The sequence below is a fragment of the Thamnophis sirtalis genome, unplaced genomic scaffold (genome assembly GCF_051295495.1).
Source record: "Thamnophis sirtalis isolate CommonGarterSnake01/CBP01778 unplaced genomic scaffold, rThaSir2_p1.2 scaffold_6, whole genome shotgun sequence".
Lineage (NCBI taxonomy): Eukaryota > Metazoa > Chordata > Lepidosauria > Squamata > Natricidae > Thamnophis > Thamnophis sirtalis.
Genome location: NW_028261386.1, coordinates 130641713 through 130664626, shown reverse-complemented (window position 1 = coordinate 130664626; position 22914 = coordinate 130641713). Strand labels below are relative to the sequence as shown.

Sequence of the window (22914 nt, the reverse complement as noted above, 5' to 3'; positions counted from 1 at the left end):
GTGTTCCAGATTTTTTTCTGTTTATTTTTAATAAGCATACTTCTTTAAGCTAGATTTTGTGCCTTAAAAAATAGAGAAATATTTAATACAGGTAGTTATAATTACTTGGTTGCGTAAATGTGGTGGAATAGATGATTACCAGAAAATATTACACACAATACTGTATTTTTCTCATTCACATTCTCATTAACAAATATATAAGCCTTTTCCCGCAATCCAATACAGTACAAATCAGGGAATACTCAGTAAGTTTATTGGCATAATTTTCAATTTCGAGTAACAATTATTTTTTTTTCTCTTTCTGTTATCACATAATATGTACCTTTACCTGACATTTATTTTTCTTTGTTCATTCAAGACTTGAGGGATGTAACCATGTGAATATTATTACACTGTCTTGTAAATCATGTTTATGTTCAGAATTTATTACCTTCTTTCAATATTTTGAAGCTTCTCTGTTATTAAGACAGGGATGAGCAATTTACGTAATTGCAGTTACAGTCCTGAACACTTTTATCACTGGAAGCAAAAAATGCGAGCTAAAGTCAGCATATGATCTATTCCTGGTGTAAGGCCTACTATATTCTGTATGCTGGTTAGCTGCTTCCTATTATGTACAAACTAACAGACAGAAGCCCCTTTCATTCCCTGCCTTTAAACCAGGGGTGTCAAACTCGCATCATCACGTCGTTATCACATGACGCATCACAACTTTTTTCTCCTTCACTAAAGGGGGTCGGCGTGACCAGTGGTTGACACATCTGACCTGCAACCCTGCTTTAAACAGACAACCTTATTCTTCATGCCTTGAAAAGCTTAACTTGCCCAGTTTCTATATGTCAGGTTTCTGGCAGTAGCACAGATGAGCTAGTAATAAGTGTTGAGAACAGTGTTTCTCAACCTTGGCAACTTGAAGATGTCCGGACTTCAACTCCCAGAATTCCCCAGCCAGCAAATGCTGGCTGGGGAATTCTGGGAGTTGAAGTCCGGACATCTTCAAGTTGCCAAGGTTGAGAAACACTGGTTGAGAACTTGTTCCAGAAGTGATACATAAAGCAATGCAATATTAGAGGAGGTGCTTTGAATAATGTAGTGTCAATCGGCAGTACATCACTTGAGAGTTCTAGACAGGTGCCATTGCAATTATTCACAAGATATGGTGTTCCCCAGCTCTAATTAGAATTTGAAAAAACTGGTAGGGAATGGTAGGGCCATAGAAGATACCAGCTAATTTTGGGATTATTGCTTCGGTAAGTGGTAACTTGCTGGAATCAGTTCAGATAAAGTGTGTAGTCTAGCAACACCTGGGCTTTTTGCTTTACTTAGGACTGATAACATTTGTGCATACCCAGATGTATATGAGCTTCTGGTATACTTTGCTACTTCCCACCCAGTCCCTGCCCACCAATATAAATAAAGTCCCAAACAAATTAGGCTATTTTGCTTTTGCAGCTCGTAAAGAAATAGAAATTGTTCCTATTTTTACATTGTTGGTTTAAACTTTGACAGACACACACTGACAGGGCCATTCAAGTATCAAACAACAACAGTAACAGCCCACCTTTCAGTCTAATTTAGTTGTATCTTCATTCTTCTTCTTTCATACTAAGTTATGTCAGCAATTCAAGTGAAAGCATTGGTAAATTAACACGAAGATTTTGGATCCCTGTCAGATATTCTAAACCAGTGTTTCTCAACCTTGATAACTTGAAGTTCTGGGGACTTCAAGTTGTCAAGGTTGAGAAACACTGTTCTAAACAATGCTATTAACTTATTGGACCAAATAATTTCCCAAATTTCAGCTTACTTGTGGTAAATCATTAGAGAAATATATTAGACCGTGATTCTCAACCTTTTCTTCACCAGAAGAAATACCTTTTGGGGCCACAGACCATGGCCACGTACCCCCAAGACTTAACTCAAGATTTAAATCATAAAATTTCTCCAACCCTCCATGGACCCCTGTGACAACATCATGCCCCCCCCCCCCCGAGGTCCGTGGACCACAGATTGAGAACCACTACGTTAGACTATGATAGGGAGGATAATGATTAAAAAACAATATATAAACACTTTTTTTTTGTTATGGATCAAGTACGAATCAATTGTTTGACATCTTAAAAAGCTTACATGGTATGATCAAGACAAAGTTAAGTGCACACCTACCTGGAAGTAAAGACCATTAAACTCAGTCAAAACTGCAACTTTATGTAGGCTTGTTTAAAAAGAAGCTCCCTTAAGCCAAATGTTGCTTTTTTAAAAAAAGAGGCATCAGAATACAATTCAGAAATATTAAGGTCAACAGAAATCGAGCCGAGGTGGCGCAGTGGTTAGGGTGCAGTACTGCAGGCCACTTCAGCTGACTGTTATCTGCAGTTCAGCGGTTCTAATCTCCCTGGCTCAAGGTTGACTCAGCCTTCCATCCTTCCGAGGTGGGTGAAATGAGGACCCAGACTGTGGGGGCAATATGCTGACTCTGTAAACCGCTTAGAGAGGGCTGAAAGCCCTATGAAGCGGTATATAAGTCTAACTGCTATTGCTATTGCTAAATTTTGGATAGGGCACATTTAATGGCCTTTCATGAGCTAAAGGCCTTTTCTTTGTAAAATGGTGGGAGGCAACTCATTCCTTTTAATGTATCCTCAGACTATTTTCTGGAGAGTTATAGATGAAGAGAATTGGGCTGGGAGTACAAGATATATAAGTAACAAAGTGGAGGGAAAGACTTCTTGAGGCACTTGCTTACACGACAGTCCTCACACACACTGTGTGTTGCATAGATGGCTAATAGATATGGCTGATATATTTTGGAATATATGGTTTATTGAATAAAGCACAGTTGGCTGGATTTGTAGTACTTGATAAGACAGGACTATATACATAATGGTTTAGTGCAATGTATGGGACCTGATGTACTATTTCTTTACTGTAACTTTCTAACCACCTGGGGCTAATCATACATATGCTATGCCAGATGACATTGAGTATCATGAAGAAACCTTGATGAAATATCCCCGCCATCTTAACTGTGAACTGCCTGTCTGACATTTCCTGGTGTGTGTGTGTGTGTGTGTGTGTGTGTGTGTGTGTGCATGTGTGTTGTGTTAATTTATTTAAAGCGATGGATTGGACTCATTTATATAGGGTGAAAGAAAGCTAAGTCACCATCTTTTCTCTGGCATCTTTATTTTATTCCACACAACATGCAGAAACTGTGAAGTCCCGGGTTGAAGCAGCTGCATTGTGCATCTATTCTTGCTTTCTGTTAGCTAAATTACCTCCCTTCCAAATTCAGATGACATGTGATCTGACCCAGTGGTGGGATTCAAATAATTTAAAAACCGGTTCTCTGTCCTAATGACCATCTGGGTAGGTGGGGCTCGGTGGTCATGTGACCGTGTGGGCGTGGCCAACTCAACGTCACTCAGGTCGATGGACGCTTCGCCTTAGCTGTTACAATGTAATCAGGGTTAACCGGAGAGGCGGTTTCTGTAAGCACGGCAATAAAGATTAAGCTAGAAACAACACCAGAATGTTTCCTTCCCGCCTTCCTTACAGGATTAGCCCTGTAAAGCGGAAAAAACCCAAAATGCGATTTCTTCCAACAACCAGTTCTCTGAACCTCTTAGAAAGTTAAGAACCGGTTCTCCCGAATAGGTGCGAACTGGCTGAATCCCACCACTGATCTGACCTTTTGCAGACCTTGACTCAACATAACGAAAGTTTCATAAGCCTAACCACAGGGTAAAATTTATTGTTCCATGTAAACATTTTACTGAAATGTTGACAAGGTCCCAGGCACTGCAGAAATATGGCATAATTTTAGATTTTGCTTATATCTATATTTCTCATCTTTATGGAGTTGATCTATCATCATGCCTTCTTATAGATTATAGGTGGATTCATATAACTCGCTATATGTGATTTGCCTCTGATTTAGCATGTCATGGGAATTGAGCTATTAAGCTTTTAAAGCAATGATTTAGCTTACTGTGTGGCTCAGCCAATTATGATTTATTCAGTAAACAATATTTTAAAGCAAAACACTGCATTCTGGGAATAAATCCTTATTTAAAATACTAATTGCTTCCAGATAAGTCTCATTATTCTGTTTCATTCACAGAAGGTTGTAGAGGATTCCAACAGAGATGCCTGTAAGACGTCAGGATGACATCACTGATGTCAACATGCAAATAATGTGAATTCTGTAATTGGCCTATCTTTGTATCTTTGATGCAAATTATATAATGCATGTCCGTTGCCCTATGATATTATGATGAGTATGATGTCATTTGCCCCCAACTACAGATGCCCATGGATTTTAGAAATATTAGTCTTCCATTTGCAGTTCTGATATATTGCTTCATCTTTTAGCTTTACCTCTATGGAGAGAAACTTAGCTGAACGGTGCCTTCTGATCAGCCAAGCTATCTGCTTGGAAACAAGTTTTTCCAAATCGGTTGCCGAAACTGAGCAAGAGGTCTCACAGGAGCTGTTATGCAGAGGTGGGTTCCTACCGGTTCGCACCGGTTCGGTAGAACCGGTTTGTCAAATCTACCGAACCGGTTAGAAGAGGTTCCACCGGTGGACCCGGAAAGCAGGCCACACCTACAGAAGAGGTTCCAAATTTTTTTGAAACCCACCACTGCTCTTACGATCAATGGATCAGAGGCCTTTGTCTTATATAGTGCACATTTGTAGTGCAGAAAATACATTAGGTTTAAATTTCTTTGGTCATACCATGTGTTTTCAATTCCACGAAAATTGGCCACTTTTCATTTTATAAAACTGAAATACATGCCGATAGTGTTTCATATTTCTCTCCCCAATCCCTTCTGATAGGGACACTTCTTAAAAGGGGTTACAACCCAGTAGTGGGAAAGAAATGTTTTAAAAATTTAGTATAGCTTTTTCAAAATCCATAGGGGGGGTTAATTTAAAAAAAAAAAGAACTTATATACTAACTGGTACTGAAGATACCGAGCTAGATCTCGATTCCCTGGTTTTAGTGTTCGGCATGGCAATGGTGCAGCATGACACTCCTACAGTGGCTTCAGGTAGCTCATCTTCATCGGTCCATTCATTAAGGTTGGGGTTGTAACACTGAATACATTTCTTGTATTTCTTTTCTATTTCATTCCAGCCTCCCGCTAAGTAGATTTTTCCATTAAGAGTAGAAGCACCAGCAGTGCTGACGCCAGTTGGAAGAGGAGCGACATAATTCCACTGGCCAGAATATGGACTATAGCACTCAACGGGAAGCACATCAACTCTTTCCCCTCGCCCTCCCAGTTGGGATCCTCCCATGACGTAGACTTTTTCCCCTAGGGTAATGGCACAGTGCCATCCTCTCGGGGTGCTAAGGCTGGCCTTGTCTTGCCAGTTGTCACCAGCAGGGTCATACATGCAAACCGAATGGGAGTAAGCATTATTGATGTAGCCTCCCGTGACCAAGATCCTGCCATCTACTACTGCACTAGCATGGCAGCACCTGGGCATCTCCAGTGGAGACTTCAGCTGCCACTGGTTAATCGTAGGGACATAACACTCAACCGAAGAGAGACACCCTTCGGAATTGCGACCCCCGACTGCGAAAAGGAGGCCATTGAACACATTCAGACTAAAATGAGTGCGCCTTTGATTCATATTGGCCAGATGTATCCAAGTGCTGAAGCGAGGATCGTACCTGGGAAAAAAAAATTAAGGAAGTATTAATGCCACAGGAATGCCAGCTACATTTACAGGTGTTGTATTGTTGAAACTTTATTTTCTTGAAATATAGTTTCAATTTCCAAAACAATAAGAACGCACTTGTATACTGCTGCTCTTTTTTCTTTTTTTCCTCTTTTCCTTTTATTTTCCTTTTTTTTTCTTTTCTTTCAATTTTAGTGTAAAATACAAATCAAATAGATTAATGAATAGTAGAAATACACCGAAGTGAGGAGTAGAGGGAAAGAAGAGGGAGGAGTAAAGAGGGAGTGAGAGGGGAATGTAAGGAGGGTGAGATGGAGGGAAGGGGAGAAAGGAATGTCTGAGGGGGAGGGGAAGTAGAAGAGGGGGATGCTGGAGGGGAGAAATGAAAGTTGGAGGGGGAGAAGAAAGGGTGTATGGAGGATTGAAGTGTTATGTTGGTTTTCCATGGTGGAATAGAAGATGAGTTGGTTTATTGCTTTCTTAATTGCACAGTATATAAGTGATTGTATAAAATGAAAATGAAATAAAACAGTTTTCAATGAAACTTTATTTTCTGGCTTTATCTTTCAGTAGTCACCTTGTTTAGGTTGCCGTGGCTGGGTCACCCTGATGGGGTACCACTGCCATCTCTCCCTGGCCAGGTCACTGCCACTGACTTACCCTGACCAGTTGGACCCAGGACAAGTCACCAACTGGTACTTGAGAGACCGTCTACTGCCAATTACCTCCACTCGACCAATTAGATCCCATAGATTAGGCCTCCTCCGAGTTCCATCTGCCGGTCAATGTCGACTGGCAACCACGTGGAGGAGAGCCTTCTCGGTGGCAGCTCCGACCCTATGGAACGATCTCCCTGTGGAGATTCGTACCCTCACCACCCTCCAGACCTTCTGCACAGCCCTTAAAACCTGGCTATCCCATCAGGCCTGGGGTTAAAGCCCGTAACCCACCCGAACTGTATGAATGTTGTGCTTTTAATGATGTACTGTCTTATGTGTCAATCTGTTTGTTTTCCCCTCCTTTCGAATTGTAAGCCGCCCTGAGTCCCCCCAGGGAAAAGGGCGGCATATAAATAAACTACTCAACTCAACCTTGGCCAACTGGACAACTCACAGCCATGGGACAATTTGTGGACAAAGTAGGGAAGGGAAGAAGCATTTTCACCTTCAGCAGAAGAAACATTAGCTCCAGCCAATGAAACACGGGGATGGGGACAACATTCAGGGAGGGGAATTGCCACTGTGCGATGATTTGAGGATGAAGTGGGGAGGGAAAGAGGCACCCCCCCCCACCAGAATAAAAATTAATCCCATGTGGAGGGGAATCCTGTGTAGAGTACTATTCCCTTCCCTATGAGTAGTCCCCACTCCCATGTCCTATCAGCCAGGGTTCATGTTTCTTCAGGTGGTGGGGGAAGGAAGTGCCTTTACCCTTCCCATCTTCATCCTCAAATTGTCCCACACTGGCAAGTTGTTCCCATGCCCATTTGGCTGGGGTGACTTGTCCTGCATCTAGTCTGCTGAGGTGAGTCAGAAGTAGCAACCTGGCCAGGGTGGCAGCAATCTGGCCAGGGCAACTTGGCCATGACACTTGGGCATGGCGAATTGTCCTAGATCCCCCTCCTCCATCTCTCTTTCTCCTGTTTTCTTAATTGAAATCATCTTTAAGGCATCTCATGCTCCATTTTTAGAGTTTCTTCTCTGATGGAAAAAACACTTTTAGGGACAAGAAGAGCTGAGAATGACTAGAAGAGGTTTAAATCTTTCCCAGATTGAGAGTACGCTTTCCTTGTTTTCCAGTTGCTTCTCCTGATTTATTACACTTCAGTTTCTTCTTTTACTATCAAAAATCTTTTAAGGAGAAAAACATAAAATTCCACAATAACTTTGCAGAGTTGGCTAGCGCACTTAACCACCAATATACAGGTACTAAAGTAAGAGAGAGTACCTGAAAGAATTCTCCTTCAAAGAAAAGAAAAGAAATTTGATTGTTCAACATATTCATCACACAAATAGAAAGGTAACAGACACTGATTTGACACTGGTTTTATAAAATTATTAAAGGGTAAGAGTTATCATATTATATATGTGAGATTCCCTTGACTGAATATTTGTATTTATAATACCACACAACTGCATTAATTATATGCCCATTTTAGACTATTAAGTCTGTACTTAGTCTTAATAATTAAAAGAGATATACAAATAACAAATCAGAAGAGTGACTTTGATAATCTTATTTTTGTCTTATAAAATAGTTCCTTTTTGAAGTTTCCTAGGACTTTCTTGGAGAAGTAGAAGAAATGGGAGAGAAGCAGAAAATGAAAAGAAGTCAAGTTTTGGAATTCTACTTAAAGGTCCAAATTATTCAAACTAAAGGGAAGAAATATAAAGTTGATTTATTTGATTGAGGTTAAAATGTGTACATTATTGTTTCTGGTAACCCTTAATGGACTGTTGTTGACCGGGACTGAATGATGAGACTTTAAAGATGTGTTTATAGAAAAGAGAAGAGATATGGGAAGAATAATTTTTTTCCCTTCTATTTTCAGAGTAAGTGATAAGGTATTGTGTTCAAAGTGAAGGGAAGGAATACAACGTTGGTTTTGTTTATGTGTGTGTGTGAGAGAGAGAGAGGGAGGGAGGGAGGGAGGGAGGGAGGGAGGGAGAGAGAGAGAGAGAGAGAGAGAGAGAGAGAGAGAGAGAGAGAGAGAGAGAGAGGTGGCATTCAGCAGGTTCTGACCAATTCTGGACAACTGGTCCAGTGGAAATTTTGAGTAGTTCGGAGAACAGGTAAATACCACCTCTGACTGGCCCCACCCCCAGGAGGAAATGGGGATTTTGCAGTAACCTTCCCCTGCCACGCCCACCAAGTCACACCACGCCCACCAAGCCACACCCACAGAACCAGTAGTAAAAAATGTGAATCCCACCACTGGTGTGTATGTGCCCATGCACACACCACCCACACCCACCGCTATTTCTGAGACCCCTTAATGGACTTATGCTAACTAGGATTGAATGAAGAGGCTTTCACAAATTGTTTATAGAGAAGAGATGCGGTAATGGTACGGTAGCGTTGCATTTCCATAGAAGGTCATAAATTATTTATTATGTTTGTACTTGCTGGGATGAAGGAGGAAGTTATTTCTTTATATATTTCTTTTCTTTTGCTTTACTACATTCATTCGTTTTATTTCTTTTCTATTTTTTTATTTTATCTTCTGCACTTTCTGGCTTTTCATTCTTTCATACTTCTTAGTTTGTATTAGGTTTTTTTTTAATCTTTGTAATTGAAATTTTTAATACAAATATTATTTTTAAAAATGTGGCCAGGAAAAAATTGCACAGACTTGTTTCTGTAGTCACCAAGGGTCAGAATTGATTTGATGGACTGTAACAACAATGACAGATATTTTTGAAAGTAACAATTGGATCAGTTGCAGGTCTGTCAAAATAGACCAGGCTGGATAAGATTTTGAGATTCTTTTTGATAATCTCAAAATTTTTCCAGAAATGCGTAATGCTTTTTTTTAAGTCTGCATTTTTTGTCCCCTAGAGCTGTGTTTCCCAAACTTGGCGACTTTAAGACTTGTGGACTTCAACTCCCAGAATTCTCCAGCTAGCTCTTCTGGCTGGAGAACTCTGGGAGTTGAAGTCCACAAGTCTTAAAGTTGCCAAGTTTGGGAACCACTGTTCTAGAGGAAAAAAACATTTTAAAATGCTTATAAATAATTACTAAAACATTACCAATTGTTATGCAAACATAGAAGAGGAGAACTTATACTAGTTTTACTATCACTCTTCTCACAGAGTCCTTTCTAGAAAATTAGATGGGAATTTTCAAAAGATGTGAAGCTAATAAAAATGAAAAGTTCCAGTGATACACCATACTGTAGGAAGGAGATCCTCAAGTACAACCAATTTCAAATCAGTTCTTTGCATCACATCTCAAAACTCAAAGCAAAATTTTGGAATGATTTCCACCATTCCTCTATAGAACGCGGCATCCTGCTTCTTACAGATTTTGAGTGTGAGGCACAAATTCATTTTTAGAAAGTTCCTTATGCATGGACAATTTACTCTTTAATCATGAGAGGGCAGTGGGGGGAAGAGGAGGAGAGAAAGGAAGAGTGGAAAGGGGAGAGAGGAGAAGGGGAGAGGAAGGAGAAGTAGAGAAGGATGACAGAGGGAAGTAAGGAGGTAGGGAGGGGGAGGAGAGAGGGAGGAGAAAGTGATAGATAAGATACAAATATGATGTATGGAGAGCAGAAGAGCCAATAATTGTTTTTGGAAGCCGATGGTAAGGTGAATTGATGTAAACATTTAATAATACAATATATTGTTGGCTATATAATAGTATACATGTGGTTGTATGTTATGAAAATGGAAAAATAAAAAAAACTTAATTGAAAAAAAATCTACTCTCTAATCAGAATGATGTACATAGAGTGGCAGTTTCTCAGAACATGCTAGAGACCAGACACTGAATGTTCTGCATGTAAGTCCAAATTTCTAGTGCTGAGATACAATCCTTCCCCAAATTTAAACGTGATTTCAGACTGTGTATAATTAGGAGGTGTGGAAGAGGGAAAACTAACCGTATATGATTTGGCATACATGGTGGATAGTACATGCCTTCTTTGCTGCAAGACACATGTGGGAAATGGAACTTGTACATCTTTCCATTCCATAAGCAGCAAAATATACTTACTTCTAGCATTGAAATGAAGTCAGGTTGGCTGATTCTAGAAATTATTCTGAGCAATTTGGAAGAAGAATGGATCATTATAATAACGAATGTGTTGCAATGAGTTAATGCAGTGGGCTAAAGTGCTGATGCTCTCGTGAAGCTCACAAGATGCTCTGGGCTGATCATTATCACTCAGCTTCTCAGGATCAAGTGAGGATAAAATGTTGAAAGGGTAAATTGTGTGCATCATCCTCAGCTCTTTCGAATAATGTTTAGAGAGGAAATGCAGATGTCGGTAGTGAAAAATGTACTAATTATTGTACATTTATGTCTCCCTTCTAAAATGGAAACGTCTCCCTTGAGTGGTTTTTTGGTAAATCCTTTCACAGCAAATATATCTCCTATTATACCCTCCTCTTAGCTTTTTTCTTCCTTTATCAGGATAGTAATGATAAAACAAGGAAGTACTGCCAAACAGGAGTCCTGGAAGTTGCTCAATTGTTCTGGATATTCCAGAAAACATAGAGAGCTACAAAAATTTCTTTCATGTTTCAAACAAACGAAAGAGTCACTAAGAATTCCATAACAGGACATAAGCCACACACGTTTGCCCTAATAGACAGAAGGACAGTGTTGGTAACATGGGATAATTTTTATCGAGAAAATTATGCAAATGAAAAATTACTATCCTCGCATTTCAATCTGAATCACTCATACTTTGTTTTTTGTTTAAAAAGAAACAGATTAAAATAATGGAACTCTGTTGTTGCAGGAAAGGATAGCCATAGCACTTAAGAGCCGAGGTGGCGCAGTGGTTACGGTGCAGTACTGCAGGCCACTTCAGCTGACTGTTATCTGCAGTTCAGCGGTTCAAATCTCAGCGGCTCAAGGTTGACTCAGCCTTCCATCCTTCCGAGATTTCGTACCCTCACCACCCTCCAGGCCTTCCGCATAGCCCTTAAAACCTGGCTGTTCCGACAGGCCTGGGGCTAAAGACTCGCTGCCCCACTCCGAATGGTATGATTGTTGTGCTTTTAACTATGTATGGTTTTCATGTTTTTGTAACTCTGTTTGTTTTTCCCCTCCCTTTTTGAGTTGTGAGCCGCCCTGAGTCCCTTTCAGGGAAAAGGGCGGCATACAAATAAATTAAAATGAAAAAAAAATATGAAATGAATGGTGCTGTTTGAATTCTCAGTGGCCTCTGCTAACATTGATCATGATGTTCTTCATGATGAGCTTAGAAGGTTGAAAGTGAGAGGCAGAGGTTAGAGGGGTTTTCCTTCTTGTAGGGTGGTTTCATGTTAATTGAGGGAGGGGATGGGGGCTGTCACGCTTTAGTCCCGAGTCTTTGTTTTGTAAGATGCCTCAGAGCGTGATTTTCTTCCTAACCCTGCTTAATATCTGTCCTCGTGGGGTTAGGTATCATCAGCACGTTGATGAAACCCAGCGATGTATCTCAATCTTTGCCATCCAAGTGATATTGTTGAAATTGTCTCAGTACCTGGAAGTTGTAAGAACCTGGATGGAGGAGGAGCAGGCTCAGAAAAACCATAGTAAGACTGAGTGACTGGGATGATCTGGATCCAGAAAGTTTCTATCTCCATTTCTAGAGAGGGTCTCAGTATGCCTAATTTAGAACCAGTGCACAATTTGCAAAAATACCTCTTGGGCACAAAATCTGGAATGGGAGTTCTGCTCATGATCACCACCACCTCTGTGTGGCTCTACAGGCTGCTACTTCACTAGTTGCACTGGAGGAGCTGAGGTGGCGCAGTGGTTAGGGTGCAGTACTGCAGGCCACTTCAGCTGACTGCTATCTGCAGTTCAGCGGTTCTAATCTCACTGGCTCAAGGTTGACTCAGCCTTCCATCCTTCCGAGGTGGGTAAAATGAGGACCCAGATTGTTGTTGGGGGCAATATTCTGACTCTGTAAACCACTTAGAGAGGGCTGAAAGCCCTATGAAGCGGTATATAAGTCTAACTGTTATTGCTATTGCTATCTATCTATCTATCTATCTATCTATCTATCTATCTATCTATCTATCTATCTATCTATCTATCTATCTATCTATCTACCTACCTACCTACCTACCTACCTACCTACCTACCTACCTACCTACCTACCTACCTACCTACCTATCTATCTATCTATCTATCTATCTATCTATCTATCTCTATATCTCTATCCATCCATCCATCCATCCATCCATCCATCCATCCATCCATCCATCCATCCATCCATCCATCCATCTATCTATCTATCTATCTATCTATCTATCTATCTATCTATCTATCTATCTATCCATATCTCCTATCTATCTATCTATCTATCTATCTATCTATCTATCTATCTATCTATCTATCTATCTATCTATCTATCTATCTATCTATCTATCTATCTATCTATCTATCTATCTATCTATCTATCTATCAGTGGTTAGGGTGCAGTACTGCAGGCCACTTCAGCTGACTGCTATCTGCAGTTCAGTGGTTCAAATCTCACCGGCTCAAGGTTGACTCAGCCTTCCATCCTTCCGAGGTGGGTGAAATGAGGACCCAGACTGTGGGGGGCGATATGCTGACTCAGTAAACCGCTTAGAGAGGGCTGAAAGCCCTATGAAGCGGTATATAAGTCTAACTGCTATTGCTATTGCTATTGCTATTACCAGTACATTCCTGGATGCAATTCAAGTTGCTGGCATAGGGATAGTTATTTGCAAGACTGCCTGCCTCTAATTATTTCTGCCTACTCAATAAGATTTGACCTGGTGGGCATATTCTGGGTCTTGACACGTAAGCAGTGCTAACAGGACATGTGTCTTCTCCATTACCGCACCTGTCTTATGTAACAACATCCCCCTGCATGGCCACCATCCCAAATCCAGATGGCTCGACTGGATTTCTGATTTCCTTCTGAAAGGCTCTGCCTCTTAGACACTGGCTTGGGAGTTTCTATGCCTATCACAATAGCCAAGGTGGCGCAGTGGTTAGAGTGCAGCACTGCAGGCTACTTCAGCTGACTGCAGTTCTGCAGTTCAGCTGTTCAAATCTCACCGGCTCAGGGTTGACTCAGCCTTCCATCCTTCCGAGGTGGGTAAAATGAGGACCCGGATTGTTGTTGGGGGCGATATGCTGACTCTGTAAACCGCTTAGAGAGGGCTGAAAGCCCTATGAAGCGGTATATAAGTCTAACTGCTATTGCTATTGCTAATAATTTTTTTTTCAATTTTGAAAATGGCCTCTTGTGCAGTAATATATAACAATTTAATGTATTTTGGTTAATATGTGATGTTTTTAATACTATACACCAGGGGCAGTCAACCTTTTTATACCTACCGCCCACTTTTGTATCTCTGTTAGTAGTAAAATTTTCTAACCGCCCACCGGTTCCACAGTAATGGTGATTTATAAAGTAGGGAAGTAACTTTGCTTTATAAAATTTATAAAGCAGAGTTACAGCAAACTCCTACCGCCCACCATGAAAGCTGGAACGCCCACTAGTGGGCGGTAGGGACCAGGTTGACTACCACTGCTATACACTCTCATGTTGATTGGGAAACGTTATGAATTGATCAAATATAACAATATAGCCAGAATTTTTTGTAGCATTCAGGAATCTGCTTCTAAGGCTGAAGTGAGACAGCTGTATGTGATCTCAGACTGATTTGCCCCAAAGCATAAAGCCGATCAGCAGACTTCTCCATGAAAAAAATAACATGCAAAATCTTAGCATAAAATGGCCCTAACTATTTTAATATGTGTAACCCTAGAAAAGAAGAGAAAAAGAAAAAAAAAGGGCTTTTCTCTTCCTTTCTCCTCCCCGACATATATACATATATCAGTGGTGGGATTCAAATAATTTAACAACTGGTTCTCTGCCCTAATGACCAGCTGGGTAGGCGGGGCTCGGTGGTCATGTGACTGGGTGGGCGTGGCCAACTCAACGTTACTCACATCGATGGGCGCTTCACCGTAGCTGTTATAATGTAATAAGGGTTAACCAGAGAGGCAGTTTCTGTAATCAGGGCAATAAAGATTAGGCTAGAAACAACACCAGAATGTTTCCTTCCTGCCTTCCTTACAGGATTAGCCCTGGAAAGTGATAAAAAAAAACAAAAGGAGATTTCTTCCAACAACCGGTTCTCCGGACTGCTTAGAAAGTTACCAACCGGTTCTCCCGACTAGGTGCGAACCGGCTGAATCCCACCACTGACATATATTTATATCCTTCTTTTTCTGGAGCTGTTGTGTCCATGCTATGCCTCCACTGCTATATATAATCATTTACCTGCAAAAATTGCTGACTGCATGCTTTGCCTGATTTCTGGCGTCATTCTGGTCTTCACCACCTGCTACATAGAGAAACCCATCCATCACGGTGACACACTGGTTGAAGCTTTTGGCAGGCATCTCTGTAAGTCTTTTCCATCCATTGTCGGGATCTCTGTATAAAATCTCTCTGCTGAGGGATTTTTCTGTCAAAGCTGGACGTCCCCCGACGGTAACTAAGACTCGTAATCCTCCTCGAATCCTGGTTCTTCTTGACTGCAGAGTATTCTGGTGGTAAGGAAGTAAATGGTAATTCATGGCATCTACCAGAAGTCTGTGACAATCTGTATCTAACATCATTCTTGGTACAGTCTGGACATAATTCACCAGGTCTTGGGCAGAGATGGTACCAAACCGAATGTTGCTTAAAAGATCTGCAGCATACTTAGTTCTTTTTTGGTCAAATTCCAGCCATCTCATTGCAATCTGGAATGCAATAAGTTCAGAAGGCAACTGCAAGTCATCGTCTGCAAGAAGTTCGTTGATCTGTTCAAAAGTAAGCTTTAAGAAATGATCCGATTCAGAAAACTCAATGAAGTTGTCCCTAATGAATTTCTGCGATGCTTCCTTAGCAGTTTTCAGTCCGTATGTCTCTGCGATGTTGGCAACGTACATGCAATTCTCCACGTTGATTTCTTGCATCAGAAAGTCGCTGCACATCTTCACCAGGGTATGTATCTGAAGATAAATGGCTGTGGAGATAATACTACCTATAGTATAGAGGGAAAGTGTAAGTTTTCCAGTATAGGCATATGCAATCACAGTGGCTAGGCCCAGCGGGGATACGTCATTGAGGTCCACCCTTTGAGTTGATGGATCTTTCTTTAGGATGTTATGGAAGTAATCACTGCATGATGCCATCACCACCTTGTGAACATCAAAGGACTTGGTTTTGGTACCAATTTTGAGATCACAGAGAAAATTTTCCAGCCTCATCCTGCACAAACCTTCCAAGAGGTTGGGACTATAGAAAGCATCGGAGACTTCCGTGGAAACGCAGCTGAAACCGTTGCCTCCTTCTAGGAGGGCGTTCAATCCATTGAGCTTGCTGATTGGCCCATCTTCCACTATGATGGTTAACTCGTTGATATCCGTCTTGTTCTTCTTGACGTTCTTCTTCTTAGGCGCCATGACTGCAATACAAATATCACAGCCAAGAGCTTGCTAAGAAAAACCCAGAACAAAGAAAAATAATAATTTGTACGCCCATATTTAAACATCTTTCTGCAACTGATCATTGAAGTAATGGAGATTATTAGTTCTCCATGTTAGAAGAGTTACTTGTCCTAATATAACCTTGCTAATTTTCCATTGTGTTGTATTCCATTACAAGCATCTTCTGAGTAGATGTCATTCTATTATTAAGTCTTGCTCTTGTGCAAATGGCATTTTTATGTTTCTATTCTATGCCCTCCTATCTAGCTATGTATTAACATTTGTTTGGTTGCTATCTGACCATTGTTTTAAGCAGAAAGTTAGAATAGCATTTAATAGACGAATTCTATGTCTGAGGCTACATGTATTAGAAATGTATATAACATATGTAATCCTGAGCTGTCTGGAATACAGGTTCAGGTTTATATAGCTATAGCTTAAATGCCTCCCAGAGCTCTGCGTTAACGGATTAATATCATTTTTAATTTTGCATTCTCTGAAATAAAATATTTGGGGTATAATATGTTCAAAGTTATTTCTGCAACTGATAAGATAATTTAGGTTTATGTTATAAGCTGCTAGTCTGTAAGCTATAAGTTTCCTAAAATGTCCATTGGTTTGATCTGATTCCTTATTTTGATCAGCTTTAATGATTAGCTACTGCTTTTCAACTGCTTAGGGCAACTTAATTACAGAATACAGAATGATGGAGTTGGAAAGAACCCTTGGAGATCTTCTAGTTCAACCCCCTGCTCAAGTAAGAGACCCAGTACTATTCCAAACAAATGGACATCTGGTCTCTTAAAAACCTCTAGTAATGGAGCAGTCACAACTTCTGGAGACAAGTTGTTCCACTGATTAATTCTTCTCAATGTCAGGAAATTTTTCCTCAGTTTTAGTTTGGATGTCTCTTTGATAACTTTCCATCCGTTACTTCTTGTCTTGCCCTCAGGTGAACATAATAAAGTTCTCATTTTTTATCTCCTTTTTTGTTTCATTGTCCCTAAATATTTTGTTTAACTAACTCAAATGCCAGCAGCAGTAGAACAACATTTTAAAATTACACTGAGATTCCTCAGTAATGGAAACGTTGGCGTGGGAATTTGGGGAGTTGATCCAAACTTTTGAAGGGCGCTCAGTTTCAGGAAGGCTGATTTACATTCATTTCTCATTGCTGTTATGAGCAATACCTTGAAACACTTTACAATAAAAATAATTAAGATATAAATATGATTCTCAATTGCTATAAAATATAGTGTTTTCACACATTTGATGGACGTTAATTGGATTTTTTAAATTTTAAATGGGCCAATGTTTCCAATTGACTTTTCTACCCCATAGTGAGAAGCACAAAAAACTTCACTCAGAAAGCAGCCATCATCTCGCCAACAGACAGTCCGGTTTACAGTATAAACGTTAGGAAACCAAATATACAGACTCTACAATTTGCTCCTTTTCATATTTCATTTTGGTGCTCAGCCAGTTAGAGACTGAAACACCTGCCTGTGATGTCCTACAGGGAAGTTGCAAAGTTTTGGACCAGGGGTGGGTTCAAATCTCCATTCAGATATGAATCACTCGGAATGGTCACAGACCAATCATTCTCCTACTCCGACTAGCCTATTCCAGAGAAAGAATTACCTCTCTCAGACTGATCAGATCTCACAGGTTAGGTCTCCTCCGGATTCCATCTGCCAGCCAATGTCGGCTGGCGACTCCCCCGGGGGAGAGCCTTCTCTGTTGCAGCTCCAGCCCTCTGGAACGAGCTCCCTGTTGAGATCCGGACCCTTACTACCCTCCCGGCCTTCCGCAAAGCCACCAAGTCCTGGCTGCTCCAGCAGGCTGGGGGGAGCTGAGAAGCATCTACCTCCATGGAAATTGTGAATGTTGGTTTTGTTTTTAATATGTTGTCTTTGTCTCGTTCTCCCCCTTTCCCTTGTCTTTTGTGAGCCGCCCGGAGTCCTCCGGGAGTGGGCGGCATACAAGACAAATAAATATATAAATAAGAATAAGAAATATCTTCCTTTGAGGAAATCTCAGAGTTCTATAAGCACCAAATAAATAAATAACTGGTGAAATATAAAAGCAAAGAGCATCGAGGTACCTCGAGGTAAGTAAGCACCTACATGTTGCAAGGAGGCATAGTGGCAAATATGAAATTGTTACCTTATTTCCTGTAAAACAATCTCTAATGCAGCATTTCTCTCATCCAGGATTTCACACTTAAGCCTTCAAACATGCCCCATTAAAGCATTTTATGCCTCCAGATGAAGAATTGAACTCCTTGGGGGGAGCATAGTTGGTGTCATAACTCCTCCAAAGAACAGCTATGCAGGCACAAGGGAGAGAGCTATCTGTGTTCAAAGTTGCTCGCATGCCAGAAGGATGTGAGATCCCTCTTCCCCAAGCATTACCAAAGCAGTGGGTCAGCTGCTCCTTTCCCCCCTCCCTTATCTCCCCTCCCCAGCCACATTCTTCAGGCTGCATCTGTTGAAACCTGTCAGGGCTATTTCCAAGAATAGCCATGCTCTCTGGCCTTCAAATGACTTGCCATTTTAAGACACATTCAGTTTAAAAAAGTCTGCCTTTCTTCAGAACAGAATTCTTTTTCTTACCGAGATATTTACTTACTTACTTACTTACTTACTTACTTACTTACTTACTTACTTACTTACGGAGTGTGCTTAATTTTTAAAAAAGTTAGAATAAGTCACTTTGATGGGATGAAATACTTAGCGTACGATAGTCACATTTAAATTTCCTCTCCCATTTTGCTAAAGTGGTATTCCTTTAGATCAATGTTTTTCAACCTTTTTTGTGCAAAGGCACACTTTTTTCATGAAAAAAATCACGAGGCACACCACCATTAGAAAATGTTAAAAAAAATTAACTCTGTGCCTATATTGACTATATATAAAGTGTTTTTCCCACAGCACACCTTACACTATGTCACGGCACACTAGTGTGCCGCGGCACAGTGGTTGAAAAACACTGCTTTAGATGTTAAAATATTCTCATCTTATTTTCTTTAACAACACGTCAAAGAGGCTATTTACCTTCACTTAAAGAGAATCCAAGTTAATAATATTTTTTAAAAGGTAGCCTTTCATTGATTAAGTGGGACAAGCGCCGTTTTTTTAAAAAAAATCAAACAGTCAAAGGAAAGGGACTTACATCCATCAAATTAAATTGCACAGGCTCTGTAGGAAGAAAGATAATTACAGAAAAATTGTTTCTAACTTGATTTACTAAGGACTCTTCACACCTACAACGGTAGTATTCTGTTCATAGCTTGGGGCTTCATCTCAGATTCATGCCAAATGAGATTTGGACTATAAACACAGGGAAGAAAAACCCCCTTTATGAACGGTAATTAAAGCCAATCTCAAAAAAAGTATAGGATACGGTTCTCCTTACCCCTTTTTCAGGAAAGAGGCTTCCTGCGGCGTCCCAGCACAGTATCTATCAGAATACTTGTGAAAAGAAAAAAGAGGGGAGGGGAGGAAAGAAGGAATGGAAGTCCAGATGTCACCTGCCAGGTTCTGCCAACTGAAGATTCTAGTGTGACCTGCTGCCACCGAGGAGAAGAGAGACTGGAGTTTGCGCTTGGGGGCACTTTAAAAATGACCCCTCCTCCTATCCCTCCCTGCCACTCGGAGGAGTTTTTGTTTCGTGTGTGCCTGCCTGGTTTTGAATCCCAAGTCAATTTCACTGGGCTTCTTCAAATGGCAAATGGAGCAGGATAAGAGATAAGCAACAGAAAAGCTATGCTTTCCATTGCAGCTTTCGTAGGATCATTACATTTTTCTTTAATCTTCTTCCCGTCCTTTGAGAAAAATGGGATTTGGCAATTCAGCATTTTCTCTCCCTTTCTTCAAACTTCATACATGGAAGAGCAACAGCTGGGGAAAACTCTCCCCCCCCCCCGTCCCACCCAACAGGAGAACAAAGAAGCTGCTTTGCTGTGGCTTATCCATCTAGCAGAGGATGCCTATTCTGACTGGTAGGGGCTCTTCAATTTCCATTCAGTCTGGCACCACCTGATTATCTTGTTTTAACTGGAAATCCATGAGATTAAATCGAGACCAGGGGTGTCAAACTTGCGTGGCACGACAAAACCGCGCTCGTCAAAATAGGGGTGATAAAACCGTGTCGCTAAAGCCGCGACGTCATCACCGCGCGCCATCATCGCCGCAACAACAGCGCGGCGACAGAAGGGCGCTTTAAAACAGCGCGGCGGCAGAAAGCCGATTTAAATTAAGGTAAGGGTTAGGATTAGGTTTAGGGGTTTGCTTTAGGGTTAGGTTTAAGGTTAGGGTTAGGGTTAGTTTAGGGTTAGTTTTAGGGTTAGTTTTAGGGTTAGTTTTAGGGTTAGTTTTAGGGTTAGGTTTAGGGTTAGGTTTAGGGTTAGGTTTAGGGTTAGGTTTAGGGTTAGGTTTAGGGTGCTAAGTGCTTCGGAAGGCGCGGATTTGCCCTCCGCGGTTATGTAATCGTGGTAGGGTGGCGTTTTTCCTTAGCGCTTGGTTAGGGTGCAGTACTGCAGGCCACTTCAGCTGACTGTTATCTGCAGTTTGGCGGTTCAAATCTCACCGGCTCAAGGTTGACTCAGCCTTCCATCCTTTCGAGGTGGGTAAAATGAGGACCCGGATTGTTGTTGGGGGCGATATGCTGACTCTGTAAACCGCTTAGAGAGGGCTGAAAGCCCTATGAAGCGGTATGTAAGTCTAACTCCTATTGCTATTGCTATCATGGCTGAGGCCTGTTTGCTATTGAATCAATCACTCATGCTCTTCTTTGGAGGGTTATTTGGGGAACCCCCTTGGTTCCATAACCTGAAATTTGACTCTGATGTGAAGGCCAAGCTACTTCACAGATTAGAGATTTTACCCGCTTGGAAGATACAAATACCAGAAATTTGTATATTTTCTGTAAACATTAAGATGCTAGGAAAGAATGTGCTATAGAATTGGAGTTTAAATAAACACAAGCAAGAGGGTGTCTGTGGGAAATTTAAAAGCCATAATGCCTGGAATGATGGTCTGACTGCTAAAGCAAAGTCATGGCACACACTTGAAAGTAAATCAGGAAGACTGTAATTCTGTCTGACAAGAACAAAGAATGCTTATCAACAGGAAATATGCATGTGCAAAGTTTGTAGCAATTATGGGTAGTTAGATAACTCGCAGACTTTAGATAAAAGTTAGGGATGGCTTGCAGCAAATGAAATGTGTATAACTCCCAGTGCATTCATTGGTCAATAGGGGCAGCTAGAAACCAATCGAACAAATTGTAGAATTATTACTAAAATGTTTATTAGATTATATTTCTTATTATCTCACCTTGTCCCGCCTTCTCCTTTAGTGAAAATGTATAAAGCTTTCTTAATCCTTTGTTGTTGGTTTTTGGCCTTTTGGAACAATGTAAACTGCTTAAAGTTTGTGTAATGGCAAGAAGCTGAGTTCAACGCAGAGATTTTACTGACTTTTTTTTCTCTTTTTTTTTCCTTTTTTAAAAAAATTTCCTTGGTTTTAATATATCTTAGACTGTGTTTGATAAAAAGCTATACCGTGTACGGGCTCTGGGAAGTCAGGGGGGGGAAGGGAGGTGGGGTCATAGGGGGGAGAGGGGGAGGGGGGAAATATAGTATGTGCCAGATTTTAAAGTAACATGATTGCACTTGTATACTGTTGCCTTTTTAATTCTAGTGTAAAAATAGGAAGCTGAATATATTGATAGATAGTAGAAATACACCGAAGGGAGGAGCAGAGGGAAAGAAGAAAGAGGGGTAGAGAGGGTGGGAGAGAGGATCGGAGGGAGGGTGAGAAGGAAGGGAGGGAGTGTATTGGGAGAGAGGAGTGATAGAGGGGGAGGGGAAGTAGGGTAGAGGGGAATGTTGGAGGGGAGAAAGGAAAGTTGGAGGGGGGTGAAAGAAAGGGTGTATGGAGGGTTGAAGTGGTTTTTGGCCTTTTGACCAGGAACTCTTTTCCTTGGAATACTCCAATAAAAAGCAATCAGAAAACCTGCACCTTGTGTCTGGCCTCCATCATTAGCTTAAGCACCAGGCTCAGACCCGAATTGGGGACAACAAGATTATATGAGGCTGTCCTGGAACCCCATCCTGCAGAAATATTTCAGGTTACCCACGTAATCCAGCAACACCTGAAAAATATTTGGAGGAAACTGATCCACAAAATGGTGTGTTTTTTTTCTTGTTTGTGGAATTTGCATCCAAAATATTGAATTATAATTTCAGCAGCGCTGTACATTAATTGGATTGTTTCTTGCAGTGAGCTGGTGCTTATGTTTGATATTTTAATACTGGCATCTTTTAATACTTGTGGTTGCTGTTTCTTTTTCATAAGGTTCAATGTTGTTTTTGTCCTGTTCTAGATTCACTGTTTTCGTTTGTTTCATTTTTAAACAAAAGATAAAAGACTTTATTCTTTCTGAGAAGAAGGCAGAAGAGAAGGTGCCTAGTTTGGGAGTGAAAACCATTCCAAGCTGAGCTGGCTTCCTCTACTGCAGTGGTTCCCAAACTTGGCAACTTTAAGACTTGTGGACTTCAACTCCCAGAATTCTCCAGCCAAGTCTTCGACTTATGACCGGCCGCAGGTCCTCGACTTACGAATGACAGCCGGCTCTGGCTGAGCCGCGCCTGATTGACTAAGGTGTGGCTGGCTGAGCGCGGGCTGTTTACACCGCTCCTATTGGTCGCCCTGTTGGACTACGTCAGGAATTTTTCGGCTTTTAACCCTCTGCTCGAGTGATCATAAAACGCCTAAAGTCAGACTAAATGAGGCACGTGGTTCTCCTGCCTCCTCCTGTAGAGGGCGCTTTTTAAGAGGCTTTTTTAAACAGTTAAGCAGAGTCATCCGTGGTGACTCTGGCAGCAACTAGCTCATCCTGACCTCAGAGCTCTTGCCTTTTTCCTTTTACATTTTCTTTCTTTTCATGATGACAGTGGTGAGGCTCTGTCTCCCCTGCTTCCCCTGACTGCACGTCCCTGTTACAAATCATTCTGTTATAAGGTCTCTGTTTTACAAG

At 41.1% G+C, this 22914-nt stretch overlaps 1 protein-coding gene and 2 long non-coding RNA genes across 6 annotated transcripts; all 3 read right to left on the bottom strand.

The window, feature by feature from the left end:
* Positions 1 to 231: 231 nt before the first annotated feature.
* Positions 232 to 1107, bottom strand: LOC148045225 (uncharacterized). Its single transcript, XR_015697111.1, has 2 exons — positions 1033 to 1107; positions 232 to 901 (listed from the first exon to the last, which is right to left on the bottom strand). It is a non-coding gene; the product is annotated as an uncharacterized LOC148045225 (long non-coding RNA).
* A 329-nt stretch (positions 1108 to 1436) lies between these two features.
* On the bottom strand, positions 1437 to 3557 carry LOC148045224 (uncharacterized). Its single transcript, XR_015697110.1, has 2 exons — positions 1760 to 3557; positions 1437 to 1698 (listed from the first exon to the last, which is right to left on the bottom strand). It is a non-coding gene; the product is annotated as an uncharacterized LOC148045224 (long non-coding RNA).
* A 940-nt stretch (positions 3558 to 4497) lies between these two features.
* KLHL31 (kelch like family member 31) lies at positions 4498 to 19461 on the bottom strand. 4 transcript variants are annotated; one of them, XM_087718958.1, is made up of 3 exons: positions 19288 to 19461; positions 14675 to 15879; positions 4498 to 5686 (listed from the first exon to the last, which is right to left on the bottom strand). In XM_087718958.1, the coding sequence occupies exons 2-3, from the start codon at positions 15844 to 15846 to the stop codon at positions 4954 to 4956; spliced, it is 1905 nt and encodes a 634-aa protein (XP_087575084.1). In that variant the 5' UTR covers positions 15847 to 15879; positions 19288 to 19461; the 3' UTR covers positions 4498 to 4953. The 4 variants fall into 4 exon arrangements, with proteins under 4 accessions (XP_087575084.1, XP_087575086.1, XP_087575085.1 ...); XM_087718960.1 differs by having other exon boundaries at positions 14675 to 15848; XM_087718959.1 differs by lacking the exon at positions 19288 to 19461 and adding an exon at positions 18037 to 18258.
* Between the last annotated feature and the right edge of the window lie 3453 nt (positions 19462 to 22914).

Bases quoted from the DNA above. Each gene is read 5' to 3' on its own strand.
- KLHL31 (XM_087718958.1), bottom strand. From the start codon at position 15,846: ATGGCGCCTAAGAAGAAGAACGTCAAGAAGAACAAGACGGATATCAAC. The intron at 5,687-14,674 runs GTAAATGATTAT...TTTTTTTCCCAG, and splicing joins GCAGTCAGCAATTTTTGCAG to GTACGATCCTCGCTTCAGCA.